The 14,420-nt window shown below is 34.9% G+C and overlaps 1 protein-coding gene across 1 annotated transcript; it reads right to left on the bottom strand.

The window, feature by feature from the left end:
* Nucleotides 1–2: 2 nt before the first annotated feature.
* Nucleotides 3–11,052, bottom strand: LOC120342191 (lysine-specific demethylase 2A-like). The gene is made up of 12 exons (XM_039410911.2): nucleotides 10,899–11,052; nucleotides 9,657–9,766; nucleotides 8,606–8,748; nucleotides 8,073–8,258; nucleotides 7,491–7,583; nucleotides 6,671–6,985; nucleotides 6,104–6,256; nucleotides 5,175–5,413; nucleotides 4,371–4,553; nucleotides 3,605–3,821; nucleotides 2,912–3,094; nucleotides 3–2,150 (listed from the first exon to the last, which is right to left on the bottom strand). The coding sequence occupies exons 1-12, from the start codon at nucleotides 11,024–11,026 to the stop codon at nucleotides 1,353–1,355; spliced, it is 2,748 nt and encodes a 915-aa protein (XP_039266845.2). The 5' UTR covers nucleotides 11,027–11,052; the 3' UTR covers nucleotides 3–1,352.
* Between the last annotated feature and the right edge of the window lie 3,368 nt (nucleotides 11,053–14,420).

The raw sequence follows: 14,420 nt of genomic DNA, 5'->3' as shown, positions 1-14,420 counted from the left end.
TCTCATGGTGCCAAATTTTATTTAGGAATCGTGAAAAGCAACGCTACAAATGAACAAACATAAAATTGATGATGAATGAACGAGAAAGAAATAACTTAATATTCACGATAATAAAATTATATTTGAGACAGCACATTCTACCTTTGAAGTTAAACAAAACACTCACAGACAAGCATCACTGTAGCCAACTCTTAACCTTTCTTCATGCATTACAGAATCTCTTATGACATACCAGTCCTTTTTTAGAGTAAGTGATTGACATAACTCGCATACAAAGATCATCGGGTGTGAATTAATTTACAGACAGAAAAACTTACGTCAAATAAAGCTGGTGTAAGCTGAAATTATGAAACCACACTAGTTCTCCATTTTCAAACTAAAATAATCAATTGAAACTTAAAAAAAATGTTGGGCAGTGTATATACGCTTACAACGCCAAAACCAAGTATCCCACATTTGAATTATTTCTTCTCATTTAACGCAAAATGCTGATGTGACAAAAATTAAATGTAAACAACAAAACAGCAACATTAATAAACACATAATGATAAGTCAACCCAACTTTGGCACAAGCCAATTTCACAATTTAGTTTTTCAAAATATCAAGATAAAAACAATCTAACAGCGTTCAACAGAACTAGGAGTCACAAAATGTTCACCCAAGTCCTAAAAGTGTATACAACATTGCAGCAACCCCTTTCTACTCATAGTTGTTAGTACTTGCATTCTCAAGTTCGAAGTCATACAAACAGGATGACATAGCATTACCTTAACCTTACAATCTGTATTAATGTGTTATAAGTAAGAGGAAAGAAAACACAGGATGCCTGCAACCTAAACCAGTGTAGTAACTGACATTCAAAGCCTTGAAGATTTTGTGTACAGAAAATTCCAACCACAGATATTTGAAAGTATGACATTAAAAAAAAATCAATTAAAAAGGCTCTTAATGGAGATTTTTCATTGATGCAATTTTCAGGGACCAAAAATTTATGTGATATGATGTCATGACATAGGTATTAATAGCACTCATGTTCATTAGCACTGAATGATTGAAACACAATTGAGGCAAAATGTAGAGTATGAAAACGATATCCCAGAAATGTTCTATTTAGATTCCTACCCGTGTTTTGAAGGATGCTTGCTGGCTTTATTAACATACAATAACATGATAAATTTGTACCATATAAATATACCTGACTTATTGAATTAAATAACAAAAACCTTACCCCAAGAAAGGCTCTTAGAGGCAATGTATACTCATTAACTGAGAACTTCAACGTCCCTGATGTTCTCAAGTTTAGAAACACTTGACGACGGACACTGGCACCAGTATACCGGTCCAAAACTCATTAATGAACATCTGTTTCAGACACAAAAAGACCAGGCTCTGATAACACAATGTTTTGTGCTTGAAGTTTTGGCAGGATATCGTAGCAGTCTTGTTCTGTAATCTGACAACAATCTCTAAAATCTATTCTAACCACGTTTATAAATTCTGTAATATGCTTCAGGGAATTTCGTGTGATGTCAGGACAGCTTTTTGCCACAATTGTGTTTAATTTGATGCATGTTTGATCATTGGCAGCAGTAATAAGACAGCGAATAGCTTTATCGGTGACACTACAATAACTTAAATCGATTGAATGCAAATGAGGCAGTTTTGAAGGGATGAGAGACACGCCAGCGTTGGTCACATCTGTTCCAGTCAGGAATAAATGTCTTAAAAACCTTAATCTTGTTTGTGTGATCTGCTGACCAGGACGGCCATCAGTCGGTGGTGAGATCAACTGTTTGAGATGCGAATCGGTAAAACCAGTGACCCACGACAAATTTAGGGAATGAAGCGGAGGGCAGTTAGCAGAGCATAGAGATGCTGTGAGAGACCATGAATTAGATACAAGAACGAGGTTTCGTAAGCTAGGACACCTTTTGATAAGCCACGATAACTGTTCGGAAGATACATAACTTCTTGTGAGGTCAATTTTACTTGGTGTTCTACGTACGATGCATCGCAATGCGTCAGGAGTAACAGGAGATTCTGATAAATCAATGGTTTGCCATAAACTACTGCTTGAACACCATCGAAGAAACGCTTTACAAACTCTCATGCACCGACATAAATCTTCTTGTGGCAAACGTTTGAACACCTAAAAAATTGTCATAAAATTTCTGAGAACTTTTAAATAAAAAACATCTCACAGAAACTAGGGAAAAAATCTAAAGACTAAATATAACTGTCAATAATGATAAATCAACTGGGCCATATCTACAAGTTCATAAAATAACAAGTATTGTTGGACAGATAAGTCCTAACCTCTAAAATAACAGATTGCACATGGAAGAGTTGTAATTGTAAGTAACCAGCAACATGCAAAGACAGTCATAATATTTGCTGCATTGAAATATTGACTGAGAAAACTTAAAAGCATTTCAAATTAACACAGTAGGAATCCAAAAGTAGTGTAAATAGAAATGCTGTTGGCAACTGAGCACTACGGCTCTGGGCATTTTCGAATACATGAAGATTTTAGAATCTAATCGAATATTTTTTCGAATCTCGAATACTGAAAAGAGACTCAATTTTATGTGATTTTTTTTATTGTGACGAGTCCACCAGCTGCATATAATACTGAAAACATAGAATCCACCACTCAGACTGTTCGCTGAGTGTTCCCACACAATAAGAAACTTATTTCATTAATAATAAATTAGATAAACGTGATTCAAAATTTTCATTTGAATTGAATTTACTATTCGATTAGGTTCAGATACTCGAAGTGCCCAGCCCTACTGAGCGCCTCAACACTAAATGAAAGTGAAGTAGCCTCTAATCTAGTAGAACAATCTAAAACGTTCATAGAGGAAATGAGGGCAGAAAACAAAATTCAGTCTATCCCCACAAAAATACCTGCATCCATGCTTGTCTGTCCACAGTTGGATCATTTTCTATTTGCTCTTCGCTTGTTTTTTCTAATTTTTCATATTCTTCACTGCTATCCAATGACACTGACACTGGCCTGATCACATGCCGAAGAAGATCTTTTTTCTCCATCCTAGGGATGGTAACTCGAGGTACAAGCGGTGATTGATCCTGCAAAACAGATTTCGAAATTCCAACATAATTGAATGTTGGACAACAGTGCAGCAGGCTAGTAAGTATATATTGCAGCAGTACAGCAGTCTCTCATGTCACGTTTTTAGAAAATGGATTTTTTTTAGTTCTCCTGTCATTATGTACTGGGGCCATCTTTTGGGCTGAGTCTCAAAGCTGTACCTGTTTTAGTTTTGATTTTAGTTAACACGTCCATTTTTAGGTTTGGCTGTTAAAACTAAACTATTAACAAATATGTGATTTTCACAAAACCTTAGAATGTCATAAGTTTCGGTTCCATTTCAGTGAAAAGGTGAAGGAAAAGTCCTAAACCGAATACCCTAAATTTTCATTGACATATAGCTGTTGAGATTGTCGAATCAAGTATAATTTAAATACAACTTCTTGCTTAAATTTTATACCACATTGTACGATGGAACTTGAATATATTATACAACATACCCACGAATAAATGTTTATTTTACATAAAAAATGGAATTTATACAGCACCTTGCTTATTTTTACTTTTTCTAGTCTTGGTGTTCTGGGTGTTCCATTTTCATGTTGTCTGTAACGAGATATTTTTCCTTTTTTAGGTGGAGGTGATCCGTCTTCTTCTTCTTCAGGTTCTGGTTCATTCTCAACAACATCTTGAATTGGTGTCGGAGTATCAGGAGCACCCACACTATCACTACGATGTGTAGATGGCATGAGAGGATTTGTACATCTGCAAAGTTAAAAATAAATAGATCAAAATAAAGTGTTTGTCACAGAGATCTAATACAACAAGCAACTGTTGTGATAAAGGAAAAAAACTAGTGTAAAAAATAAAAAATTTGCATTTTTATTCAAGATATTTGCTTGAAGCATAGTAGACAATGACAAAAACAATCGCTAAATGCTAAGCTTAAAAATTAAAAAATTTGGAGAAAATTGAAATAGAATTATTAAATTAAATAGCAAAGTGGATCCATTGTCTTGGAATATTCTTCTATATTGCAGCACACAGACGATGACTGAAAATAATTGAAACCGTTTACATTTCACCAATAAGGTATTTTTGACTATTTTCAGATATTTCTTGAAGGGTTCCTTTAACTTAACATCGTTCTTGAAGAGTTTTGACAGCCTAAGTGCCTGGCAACAATAAATGCCAAGCCCAAAGATGTCGGCATGAAAAATAATCCATAGCAAATTTCAAATTTATTGCAGTTTAAAAGCAAACTATAAAAAAAACTATGATATAATTGAATTGAATGAAAAATTTGATACCAACCTTCTGAGCATACATGATTGTTTCATAGTACCAGGTCCGCCATATTTTTTCATGTCTTTGCAATAAACACAATCTCCGCAATCTCCTCTCAAACAAGCTTCACATTGTTTACATCTAACACGTCGAACTCTGTTACCTGCCGATGGAGTTCTCCTGACTGGCCTACCATCATCAGACCTAGATCTGGAATATGAAGAAAACAAATTGCTATGTCAATATAAACATGGCTATATAATATTAATACGAAATATTGTGGATGTTGTAACTATGGTGTAAGTGTAACAATCGCAGATCAAAGCCTTCACTTTATTGTTGAAAAGGTTGACTACGCCATCCTGTGCTTACAATGTACCCATAAAACGGATCCAAGATCACTTAAAAATATTTTATAGAAAACATAACTTTTGTGCAAAGCTTCCTGGATTTCTGAAACTTTGGGTACAATCATACAAAACAGAAGTTCAAGAGAATAATATATTATCTTTGCTTTCGTAGAAGTAATTTAGAAATATTTGGGTTCCTCTGTACAAGTGGAATTCTTGAGTAAGAGAAGTAAAACTTACAATGACGAAAGTGATACTAACATGCAATGATCAAGTTTGGGTCATATTCAATAATTATTTCAATCTATGTTTGTTCGTTATCTCATTGCATATTGAGAGTTTTGAACATATATTTTTACTATGTCACAAGTATAAACATAATTTGAATTAATCATGGTACATACAGGGACCTAACATTTCCTGATACCAGTACTTGCAATGAGGCAATGAATGACAGTGACTGAAACTCTGAAAGCCACACCTTTTAATTGTTCTTTTGCTTGGTTTTGGCCAACATGGAATAGCTTCTCCAGTTAAGGCAAGTTCAGGATCATCAGCAGAATGTGCGAACAACATTTGTTTTGCAGCAGTTAAGAGTCCTTGCCAATTTTCTATTCCAGCTGGAACAAACTTCTTGCTTTTTGGTAAATGCTCCAGAGATTCGATTAGTTGAACCAAGCCCTTGTATTCATATGGAGTTAGGTGAACATGATCTTTTTTCTGTCAAAGTGTAATGCAAAATGCATAAATTTAAACTGACAAGTTGGATCAGAAGGTTTTCTATGTTCTATGGTTAAATACTGGGGATAATAACACATAGAAAACCATATCTCCAAGAAATTTGGCTGACCTTATATTCTGCCCAGCTGTTTCATTGATATACAGATTTTTCCGACAGCAAGACGGTTTTGGATTAGGTTATGGGGGTTGTTTAAAAAAAATAATATACGAACATATGTAAACTTGTAAATTCATTTTCGAATATTTATTCACAACAAAAGCGACAAACACTGGTAACCTGCCAGCAAATCCTTACTATGTTCAAATGTCTTATAAATCCACATTTTATTTGTATATTATTATTTCAACTTCTTAGGCAACAGATGATCAAAATCATAACTCAAACCGGTTGGAAAAGGCCGTAGGGAGAATGTTTGGGGCAAAACAAGTGTAAATACCGTTTCAATCACAGTGTTTGCTTGGATGATTCAAGAGTCGCGTTAATCGGTGTAAATGGTATAGTAACCTGCGAATCTTTCATCAATATTTGTATTTACATTTAAGGTCTCCAGACTTTGCTTCGAGCAAACATTCATAAAAATATGGTTTTTCCTCCTATCAACACTCTTCAAGCCAATACAGCAACGGCAATGTCCACAACGAGGAAAAAATATCAAAAATCTATAATACCTCTTCCTGTTTGATTGAAGTTTCTTCCTTAATTCCTTCCTCTTCGTCCTCTTGTTGTTTTTTCACCAACATTGATTTAGTTTTATATTCGTCAGTCAGAAAAGATTGCCCAGTCAAGTTACAAACATATCTTTCAACGGTATACCATAATGCCTGAATGAGTTAAACATAGAATGAAATTATTTCTGGACTAAATTATAAGAAACAGTGAACAAAGACTAGCTAACCACTTTTTGAATATGCGCCTAATCTCTAACAAAGCGAAACTAGGGGTTAAGTGTTAGACCCAACTATGATGGCATCGCAGGTGTATATCTAAAGTTCAAATCCTGTGGCCACCATCTCACCCAGGGTGAAATAGACTTTGTAGACATTGCCCAATCGAAAAAAATTCAATTCCTTTCAATCTATAGTGCAGAGCATTATTTAGAGCAAAAGCACACAAAAGAAAAAAACAAAAACAATCGAAGTAAAAATTTATTTACATTCTCAAATAGGCAAGAAAAACTATTCTTGATTCAGAAGTTTTATCGAAAAAACATAAAAAAAAAGACAAAAAAAAATTACCTCTTGAAAATAAGGAAACCTGAATCTTGGGGGAACATGTAGTCTTTCTTCTAACTGTGCGACTCGAAGTTGCATCGGAATATTGAAGGAATGGAGAAAATTGCCACCAAACACAATGGAGTCAGCTGGAGTATAAACAGCATGAATCCATCCGCTTGGAATCATTAGTGAATCTCCAGTGTGAAGATGAACTCTCTGACATTTATCGACAAGATCACCAAAGAATAAATCTCCCTGCTTTCCTGACTTCGTCCAGCGTTCATATGTCTCAAGATTTTTGTTCGTTGGTGGAATTAACCAGAACAGTTTTTCACCCTAAATTTTTTTCAAAAATTCAATGTTGAAATCAGATCAGAATCTAAAATCTGGTTACAATTTTATTCTGCACTTTCTAGAATTTCTTAATTATTGAAAACACCTAATTATGATGCAATACTGAAATGCAAACACCAAGTCAGATGTATCATTCAGTTCAGTGGTTGGCAAACTTTATTTACTACTGGGCCAAATATACACCATTCCGGTAGCAGGCGGGTCGCACTATTTTCGCCTATAAACAATCGGCAGATTGAACTTCAGATTATGATGCATTTGCAACTTCTATTTCTGAACTACAACCAACAGTGGGCACTGCACGTTAGGCTAGTCACCACAAAACAAACGCCGAGCAACAGTGAAGTTCATAATGAATTTTTCACTGCTTCACAGCCTTAAATAGAATAAATAAGATTAAAATGAATAAAAAATGTCAAAAAACATTTACTTCTGCGAGCTTAGCGGCTTCTTTAATGAAATATAGTACTAGTTTTTGACAACTTACCTTCAAAACATGATACCATACTGATGTACCACCAAAATCCACATGAAAATCTGTGTAACAACCATTTACTGACATTAGACAGTATTTCTGGACCTGAAAATATCGATCAACAAATTATTATTTGTGAAAAGGACTTGACGAATCTACTACAAATAGCAGTAATCGAATTTGCAATTGTAAAGTTCAACATGTTTATAAATTACTCCTAAAAATCTTACTATTTAAATGTGTTAAAAAATGGGAAGACTGTTAAAATTATTATATGTACATGAGTCACCTATTTACATATCAATATTATGCATGTTTACAGGATTTCTTTCGTAATTTGATCATGTCATAAGATCTCGTCATAAGATCATGCCATAAGAGCTGGAACTGGGTAGTCGAACGGTTCGATACTCGAACAATTCGGTAGTTGATCAAAATATTCTAGTCAAAAATGCTGGGGTACTCAAACAGAAATTCAGTGCTCGAACAACCGAGCGCACCGCCAAGTGAGATAACGTCACTCAAACAGTAGAAGATTTGAAACTTACATTTAATTGAATCTGCATCTATATTATTAAAAACAGCATACACTACCTTGGGATATTTCATTTGGGCCATTTTGTTTGTTTGCTCACTTTGTTCATATTTTAAATGAGGAGGCCACGCCAAATCAATCCAATCAATCTTATCAACAACAGCCGGTCTTTTAACGAGTGGGCCGAGCCTAGTTTGTGAGAACTCCAAAGAAATAACATTGTAAATTCTTTTACGCTCTGTACCCTGTAATCAAACGAAGAAAAGCATATATATTTATATATATATACAAACAAAACATTATGTTCAAGTGTTTCCAAATAAAAAATTTACAACAATTCCTTTTGCATGAATTGAATTGCAGTAAGTAACGAATTGCAACAAAATCTAATCAAACTATATGATAACTTTTAAAGAAGCTGTTGTTTCTTAAAGACTAAACATAAAATTATCAAAAAAAATATTATTTATCAATTAATTCAAATTATTGAAATTATTATTTTACTTATTATGAACGCAAACAAGTGTGGTAAAATTGTCATTGACATTTTTCAAATGAAAAATTCTCAACATATAGCACATCGGTGACCTACTTCAAAATATTGTGCAAAATCTTTCATGGACATTTCCATTGCTCTCTGTGTTACACATTCCATCACATCCAACATTCTACGCCCACCGACATATCCTTTGATATCCGTTATTGTGAAATTATCTGGATCTGGCAATGTCATTCCTGAAACAATATTTTTGAGTATTATTTTGATGTATTCATGGCATAATACTTACAGTAATTTATCTTGACTAGCATGTCATTACAAGAGGCTACATAAATCAATCAATCAATTTTATTTTGGTCGCTCTGATATAGAACAAGACAACACTAAACGTACAAACGAAATGCAGAAGACCTGTAAGACGAGCATAACTGGAGAAAGAGTTAAAAACATAAGAGTACGTGCCTGTCCACCAAAACAATTGAAGCACACAACAAAATAACCACACATGATACAAAATCGGACAATAATTTAAGATGTGAAAACACTGATAAAAAGACGAACAGGGCAACTTTTTTACAAACTACAAAAATTTTGTGGCAGCGTTATCATACGTGCAATATTTTTTTAATGGAGAAACATAATGCTAAATAAAAATTTGTTGTATTCATATAGAGAAAGATTAATGCATTACCAAAAACACAAATACAATTTAAAATTTAACATTTATGAAAACTGTATATATAGCATGCACGTGAGTAGCACAAAACAATAGTGCAAATGAATAATATATAATTGTGTCACGTTTCACACATCTAGAAAGCCTAGCAATTATGTGTGCATAGAGAATTCAAAAACAACAATGTACAACTAACGGGTCAACACAGATATATGTATGCATAAGTGCAGTGATATGCACCCATCATTCGTATCCATAGCCAAAATATACGGTAAGTATTATCAGTTTAGTTAGCTTTCTATATATTTTTAATAGTGATGATTAGTGAATATCATTCCTTCAAAAATATTCTAATTTTAATGTTCAAATAAACATGTAATAAATACACATCTTATTATTTTCTAGAATGGTGATGCCACAAATAAATGAAGCAGAATGCACAAATTTTGACATTTCTAATTGACAAACCTAGCTGGTCTTTTTCTTTAAATCTGACTGGACTATAAAATCCATTCTTTTGTATATATTTGAAATTGAATGTGTCTGATCCAAGCTCAAGCACACACTCCGCATTATATCTAAAAATAAATGAAACAGATCATCAAAAAATATATCTAGATCCTAATTTTCTAAATTAAGTATTCGTGAAAAAGGCAAAGTATGACAAAATTAGACTTGGCAAAATTTAAGGGACAATCCATTTGTAAAATTATTTAACAGGTAAATCAGATTTTATGTATTGTGTAGCCAAACTTCCACAAATGACACGCAATAAAACTAAAAGATTGATAGGACAATAACGCTAAATCTCCTAGAGTCTACCTCAAATATCTGGCAAAAATTTTGGGATCAACTCAACACCAACTATTTGCATAACAATATTGCCAAAAAAATTATGATCATTGGATCAAGCAGAACCAATTGGATTGTAATCTCCAACCATATTAGCTGCATTGGTAACAATTCCACTATTTGACAGGAATTTACATTCCTTAAGCTATTTAGCTGCATCATTTCTATGGAGATTTTGATACATTAGACCAGCGTTTCCCAAACTTTTTCGGTCACGGAACACTTGCACTTTTTATCTCGCCTCGCGGAACACCAAAAATTGAAAGAATAAAATTGATAAAGAAAAATGGTATAATGTAGCGGTTCCCAATCTCGTGGCGAGTTGCCAAATGCAACCACCATAACTAAAAAATGATTGAATATTTTGCATATTGCATTTGATATAAATGTTTTATTGTTCATTAATCTAAATGCTGTGTATATAAATCAATTCATTCATTTTACCATTCTATGTCGTTTACTTTCCCTAACTTAGTGTTTGCCTCTAATGTAACGTCTAATGAAGATAGAAGTACTTGCAGCAGTTTATTTATCTACTTAATAGAGTTTAGCAAAAATGAGAAATTTTTTCAGCATTTCAAGGTAAAACCAGGCAAAGGTGGAGGAGGAACAGCCACGGTTATTGAAAATTCCACTACCCCACCCTAATTAGTTCACTTTAGGTGACGGCTACCGCGATATCGAAAGGTCAGTTGGGCGACCAGTTCACGTCCCATAGATCGTCATGGCGACCATTTTAGACGTATTTTTAATTCTTTTTCCACGGAACACTTCGAAGACGCTAGTGTTCCGCGGAACACAGTTTGGGAAACGCTGCATTAGACAGCACTTCACAAATGAAAATTTAGAAAAGCCTACTTGTCAGATTTAATTTTTTCCATGACATCAAATGTCCGTTTTCCATCGATTTCATCTTCAACATCTTCATCGTCATATACTTTCAATGATTTATGCCGAAGATTTCTATCACTGGCAACAGCAGCCATGATAACTTAAATTTATATAAGGTATCTGTCAACATGTAGATGTGAAGAAATACAGTGTGACTATAGGATGCCAAAAACGGAAGTACTAAAGAATTAGTAGATAAAAATTTGGTATTCCTGCCCTGTATCACTGTTAAGTAAATCTTCAGGTTACAGTAAGGAACACCGTAGGTCACAGATATTTAATCATTGTCTGCGTCATGTCATGTCTCAGTGTCTGCTTTCATATCTTTTCTGCAAGTCTCTTAACTCTTGGTTAGTATTGTGTAGTTTTGAACTTTAGACACGTAGAACTCATATTAGGGCTGATGCGATTTCTAGTACTCGATTTCAAGAGATTCGTGAAGGCAGGCATACACATTCACCACACATTGAGAGAATTATATTTTTCAATCGTCTTTCAACTACATTAAAAGTCACTACCATCCTGCTAAATTGCTATTTCAGATTTCTGTAGTTGTAGATTCAAAATTTCCATACGGAATTGTATGCGAGATAAGAACGAGCTGCAAAGTAGCGCCTCCAATAATCTGGAATATCAAACATTTTACTGCCTGTCCCCTTTAATTCAGGCATTTCCGAAAGTGAACTGTTCTAACATAACAAGTTATAAAAAATGAACCAATCGGTTGTATTGTTCAGTTGTTGCAGTGTCAGAGTGTTACCGGTGTGTCATAAATGTTGCGAGAGTTTCGTTAACAGTAGCTGCATATTATTACACTGTACAGCTGCAGTAGTTCACTCATTGCTGTATTGTTAGATTGAATTTCTGAATTTGGGTGTTGGCTCCATTACCGGTACCATTATCAATTCTTACAGTCTTATCACCAAAATGTTAGTAGGGTGGCTTAGCCACTTGGCGGCCACGACCTATTTGCAGTCATCAACTTCATCGATTAAATTGATGCCGAAAAAATTAACGAACCGCAACGATATTTATTACGCGTTATCGTCCACTTATTCCTCTTAGCCCTGCGAAATTACACTAAAATGCGGCCACAAACGAAAAAGTTACGACCAAAAACCTGACCGAAGAAAAAAAAACAGACCATTTTTTCATGTCGCCAACTACCCATTGTCTCTTTCAAAAAGCTTGAAAATTCATACAAATATAAGAGATAAAAAAATGAAACTTGGCAGGTGGGTAGAGTTGTGTTTCTTTTAACCATCTTTAAAGTTTCACGTTTCTACATTTAAAGGAGGGGGAATAATAGGGGGGTTCAGAACTTCCCGCGTGCAAATAAGAATTCCTGGCGTGCAATTATAGCTCGCAGCGTGCAAAACAACTGCGCCCGCGTGCAACTGACTTTGACATTAGATACCTCTCAATACAAATTATCGGTATCGGATAAAAAATACGTTGAATCCAACGACTAACAGAGCAAAAATGGACGTTTGACCTTTGACCCCAAACATTATTTCATACAGTTTGTCGCTAATTTTGAGAGTGTTTGTGCGACTTTGCATACCGGTACTGTTCAGTACATCCGCGTACAATTATTGGATAAAAAATACGTTGAACCAGAGCAAAATGGACATACTTTGTCAATAATTTTGGGAGTGTTTTTACGTAGAATTAATGGATAAAAAATACGTCAGATCAGAGCAGAATGAACGTTTGACCTTTTAACCCCAAACATTATTTTTATACTTCGTCACTAATTTTGAGAGTGTTTGTGCGACTTTAGATACCGGTACTGTTCAGTACATTCGTGTAAAATTATTGTACGAAAAAGCTGCTAAATCTGGGCCGTACTTGGCCAGAGTCGATCTTTTCGTACATAACTACCGGTACAGAACTATTCTCACGAGATTCCTATCATTCAACACGATATTTAAACCGATTTACATTGGTGAGCAATTGCAAATTTTCGGCGTGCAAAATTGAATTCGCTCGCGTGCATTTTTGCGGAGCGCTAGCGTCCTCGGGCGTGCACCTGCGATGGAATCCAGTCTGGCCCGCGGGTCAGTGCTGCAGTGGTTTGCCATCCCCGATTCAGACTATCTATGTAAGAAATTTATAACCCTGAAATCAGTAATCACAAAATCTATTTTTGTTACACCGAATACAGAACTGTGACTGTCTGTCTGACACCAATACATTGGTCTGCGGTACTGATTTTGTTATTTGTCCATATAGAAGCAACCGCCAATAACAGAATAACATATTGACTTTTCAGGTTACTGGTGACGGTAACAGGCCGTGATGTTACATGCTGACACTGACATAGCGGAGCTGCAGATCTTACAGAAAACCACTGACTGACTGAGCAGTCAGCCTTCTGCAATCTGTCGACGGCAAATCAGTTTAGTATTTGCCATTATAAAACGAAAATTATAAAATTTATGCTATGTTATTTATTGAATTAGCTCATTACAACATTTACGCCTGCATTAAAACATAAAACAAACAAAAAAAGCGCGCCATATCGGTACCGTACCGGTACTGCCGTACTGTGCCGGCAAATTTCTAAATTTTCCGAAACGGTAGCTCGTTGGATGTATAGTATATATGGGCTTTGGTTGGAGCTACGCCACCTTGTGTTCCATGGTTAGCACTTTCTTGATTTTTTGTTTCGTTTTTTGTTTAAAACGGAAAAAATCACTTTTTATATCAATACAATCAAAAATAAATACTATACAATACTATATATTTCGGTATTCTGAAAACACAACACTCAATAAAACGAACAAAATATTTGAATATGAATTCCTGAAAAACAAGCAAAACTTGAGAAAAAGGTCCGTAGCTTGTAATGTACGAGCTCGTTCACCGAAAATAACGTACATAATCATATTATAAAAAAAACTAGATATGTAGCAGGGAGAAGCTCATCGGGCGTTTCGTGTGGCATAAAAGTGAGACACAAATACAAGTTTAAAAACGACGATAAAATTGATAATAAGACGGGCACAAACGCGTTTCAACCACGCAATGATTACATGTGATTAGAGAGATGCAAAATAAACACAATAAACTAACAATGGCTGTAGTTGCTACGTACAGATACCAAAATTTGAAGGCATTCCTATTGTTACATATAAGATTTAGGCTAGCCAGAGGTCACTCTGTGCAAAAAATAAAAGCGTTGATATACTACTGTCACACATCACAGGCCTTCATTGTATTGGCCACTTATCCCGAAAACTCAAACTTTTGTAGTCTATTTAGAAAGATCCAATGGTTTATACAAAAGTTCAACATTCCTATTTTTGTCCAATATCGTTCCAACTCTTTTGGGCTTCATCCAATTACAGTCCCGAAATTAGATTCGCTGGAGGATCTATGTTTGTCCGGTTTATCCACGTTTTAGTCCAAAGAAGTGTTTCATCGTCTAACTCCAATATCACGTCCGCAACCAACGACGGCCAGATCAGATATCGAAATGAAATT

Source organism: Styela clava, chromosome 3 (assembly GCF_964204865.1).
Source record: "Styela clava chromosome 3, kaStyClav1.hap1.2, whole genome shotgun sequence".
NCBI classification, from domain to species: Eukaryota; Metazoa; Chordata; class Ascidiacea; order Stolidobranchia; family Styelidae; genus Styela; species Styela clava.
Note: the sequence above shows the minus strand (reverse complement) of the source record. Positions and strands in the feature narration are given on the sequence as shown.

What these genes read in the sequence shown, in the direction of transcription:
- LOC120342191 (XM_039410911.2), bottom strand. Translation starts at nt 11,026, where the DNA reads ATGGCTGCTGTTGCCAGTGATAGAAATCTTCGGCATAAATCATTGAAA. An exon ending in GGTTTCCTTATTTTCAAGAG is followed by an intron (nt 6,257 to 6,670) that starts GTAATTTTTTTT and finishes TAACTCATTCAG; the next exon opens with GCATTATGGTATACCGTTGA. An exon ending in CAATCATGTATGCTCAGAAG is followed by an intron (nt 3,822 to 4,370) that starts GTTGGTATCAAA and finishes TTAACTTTGCAG; the next exon opens with ATGTACAAATCCTCTCATGC.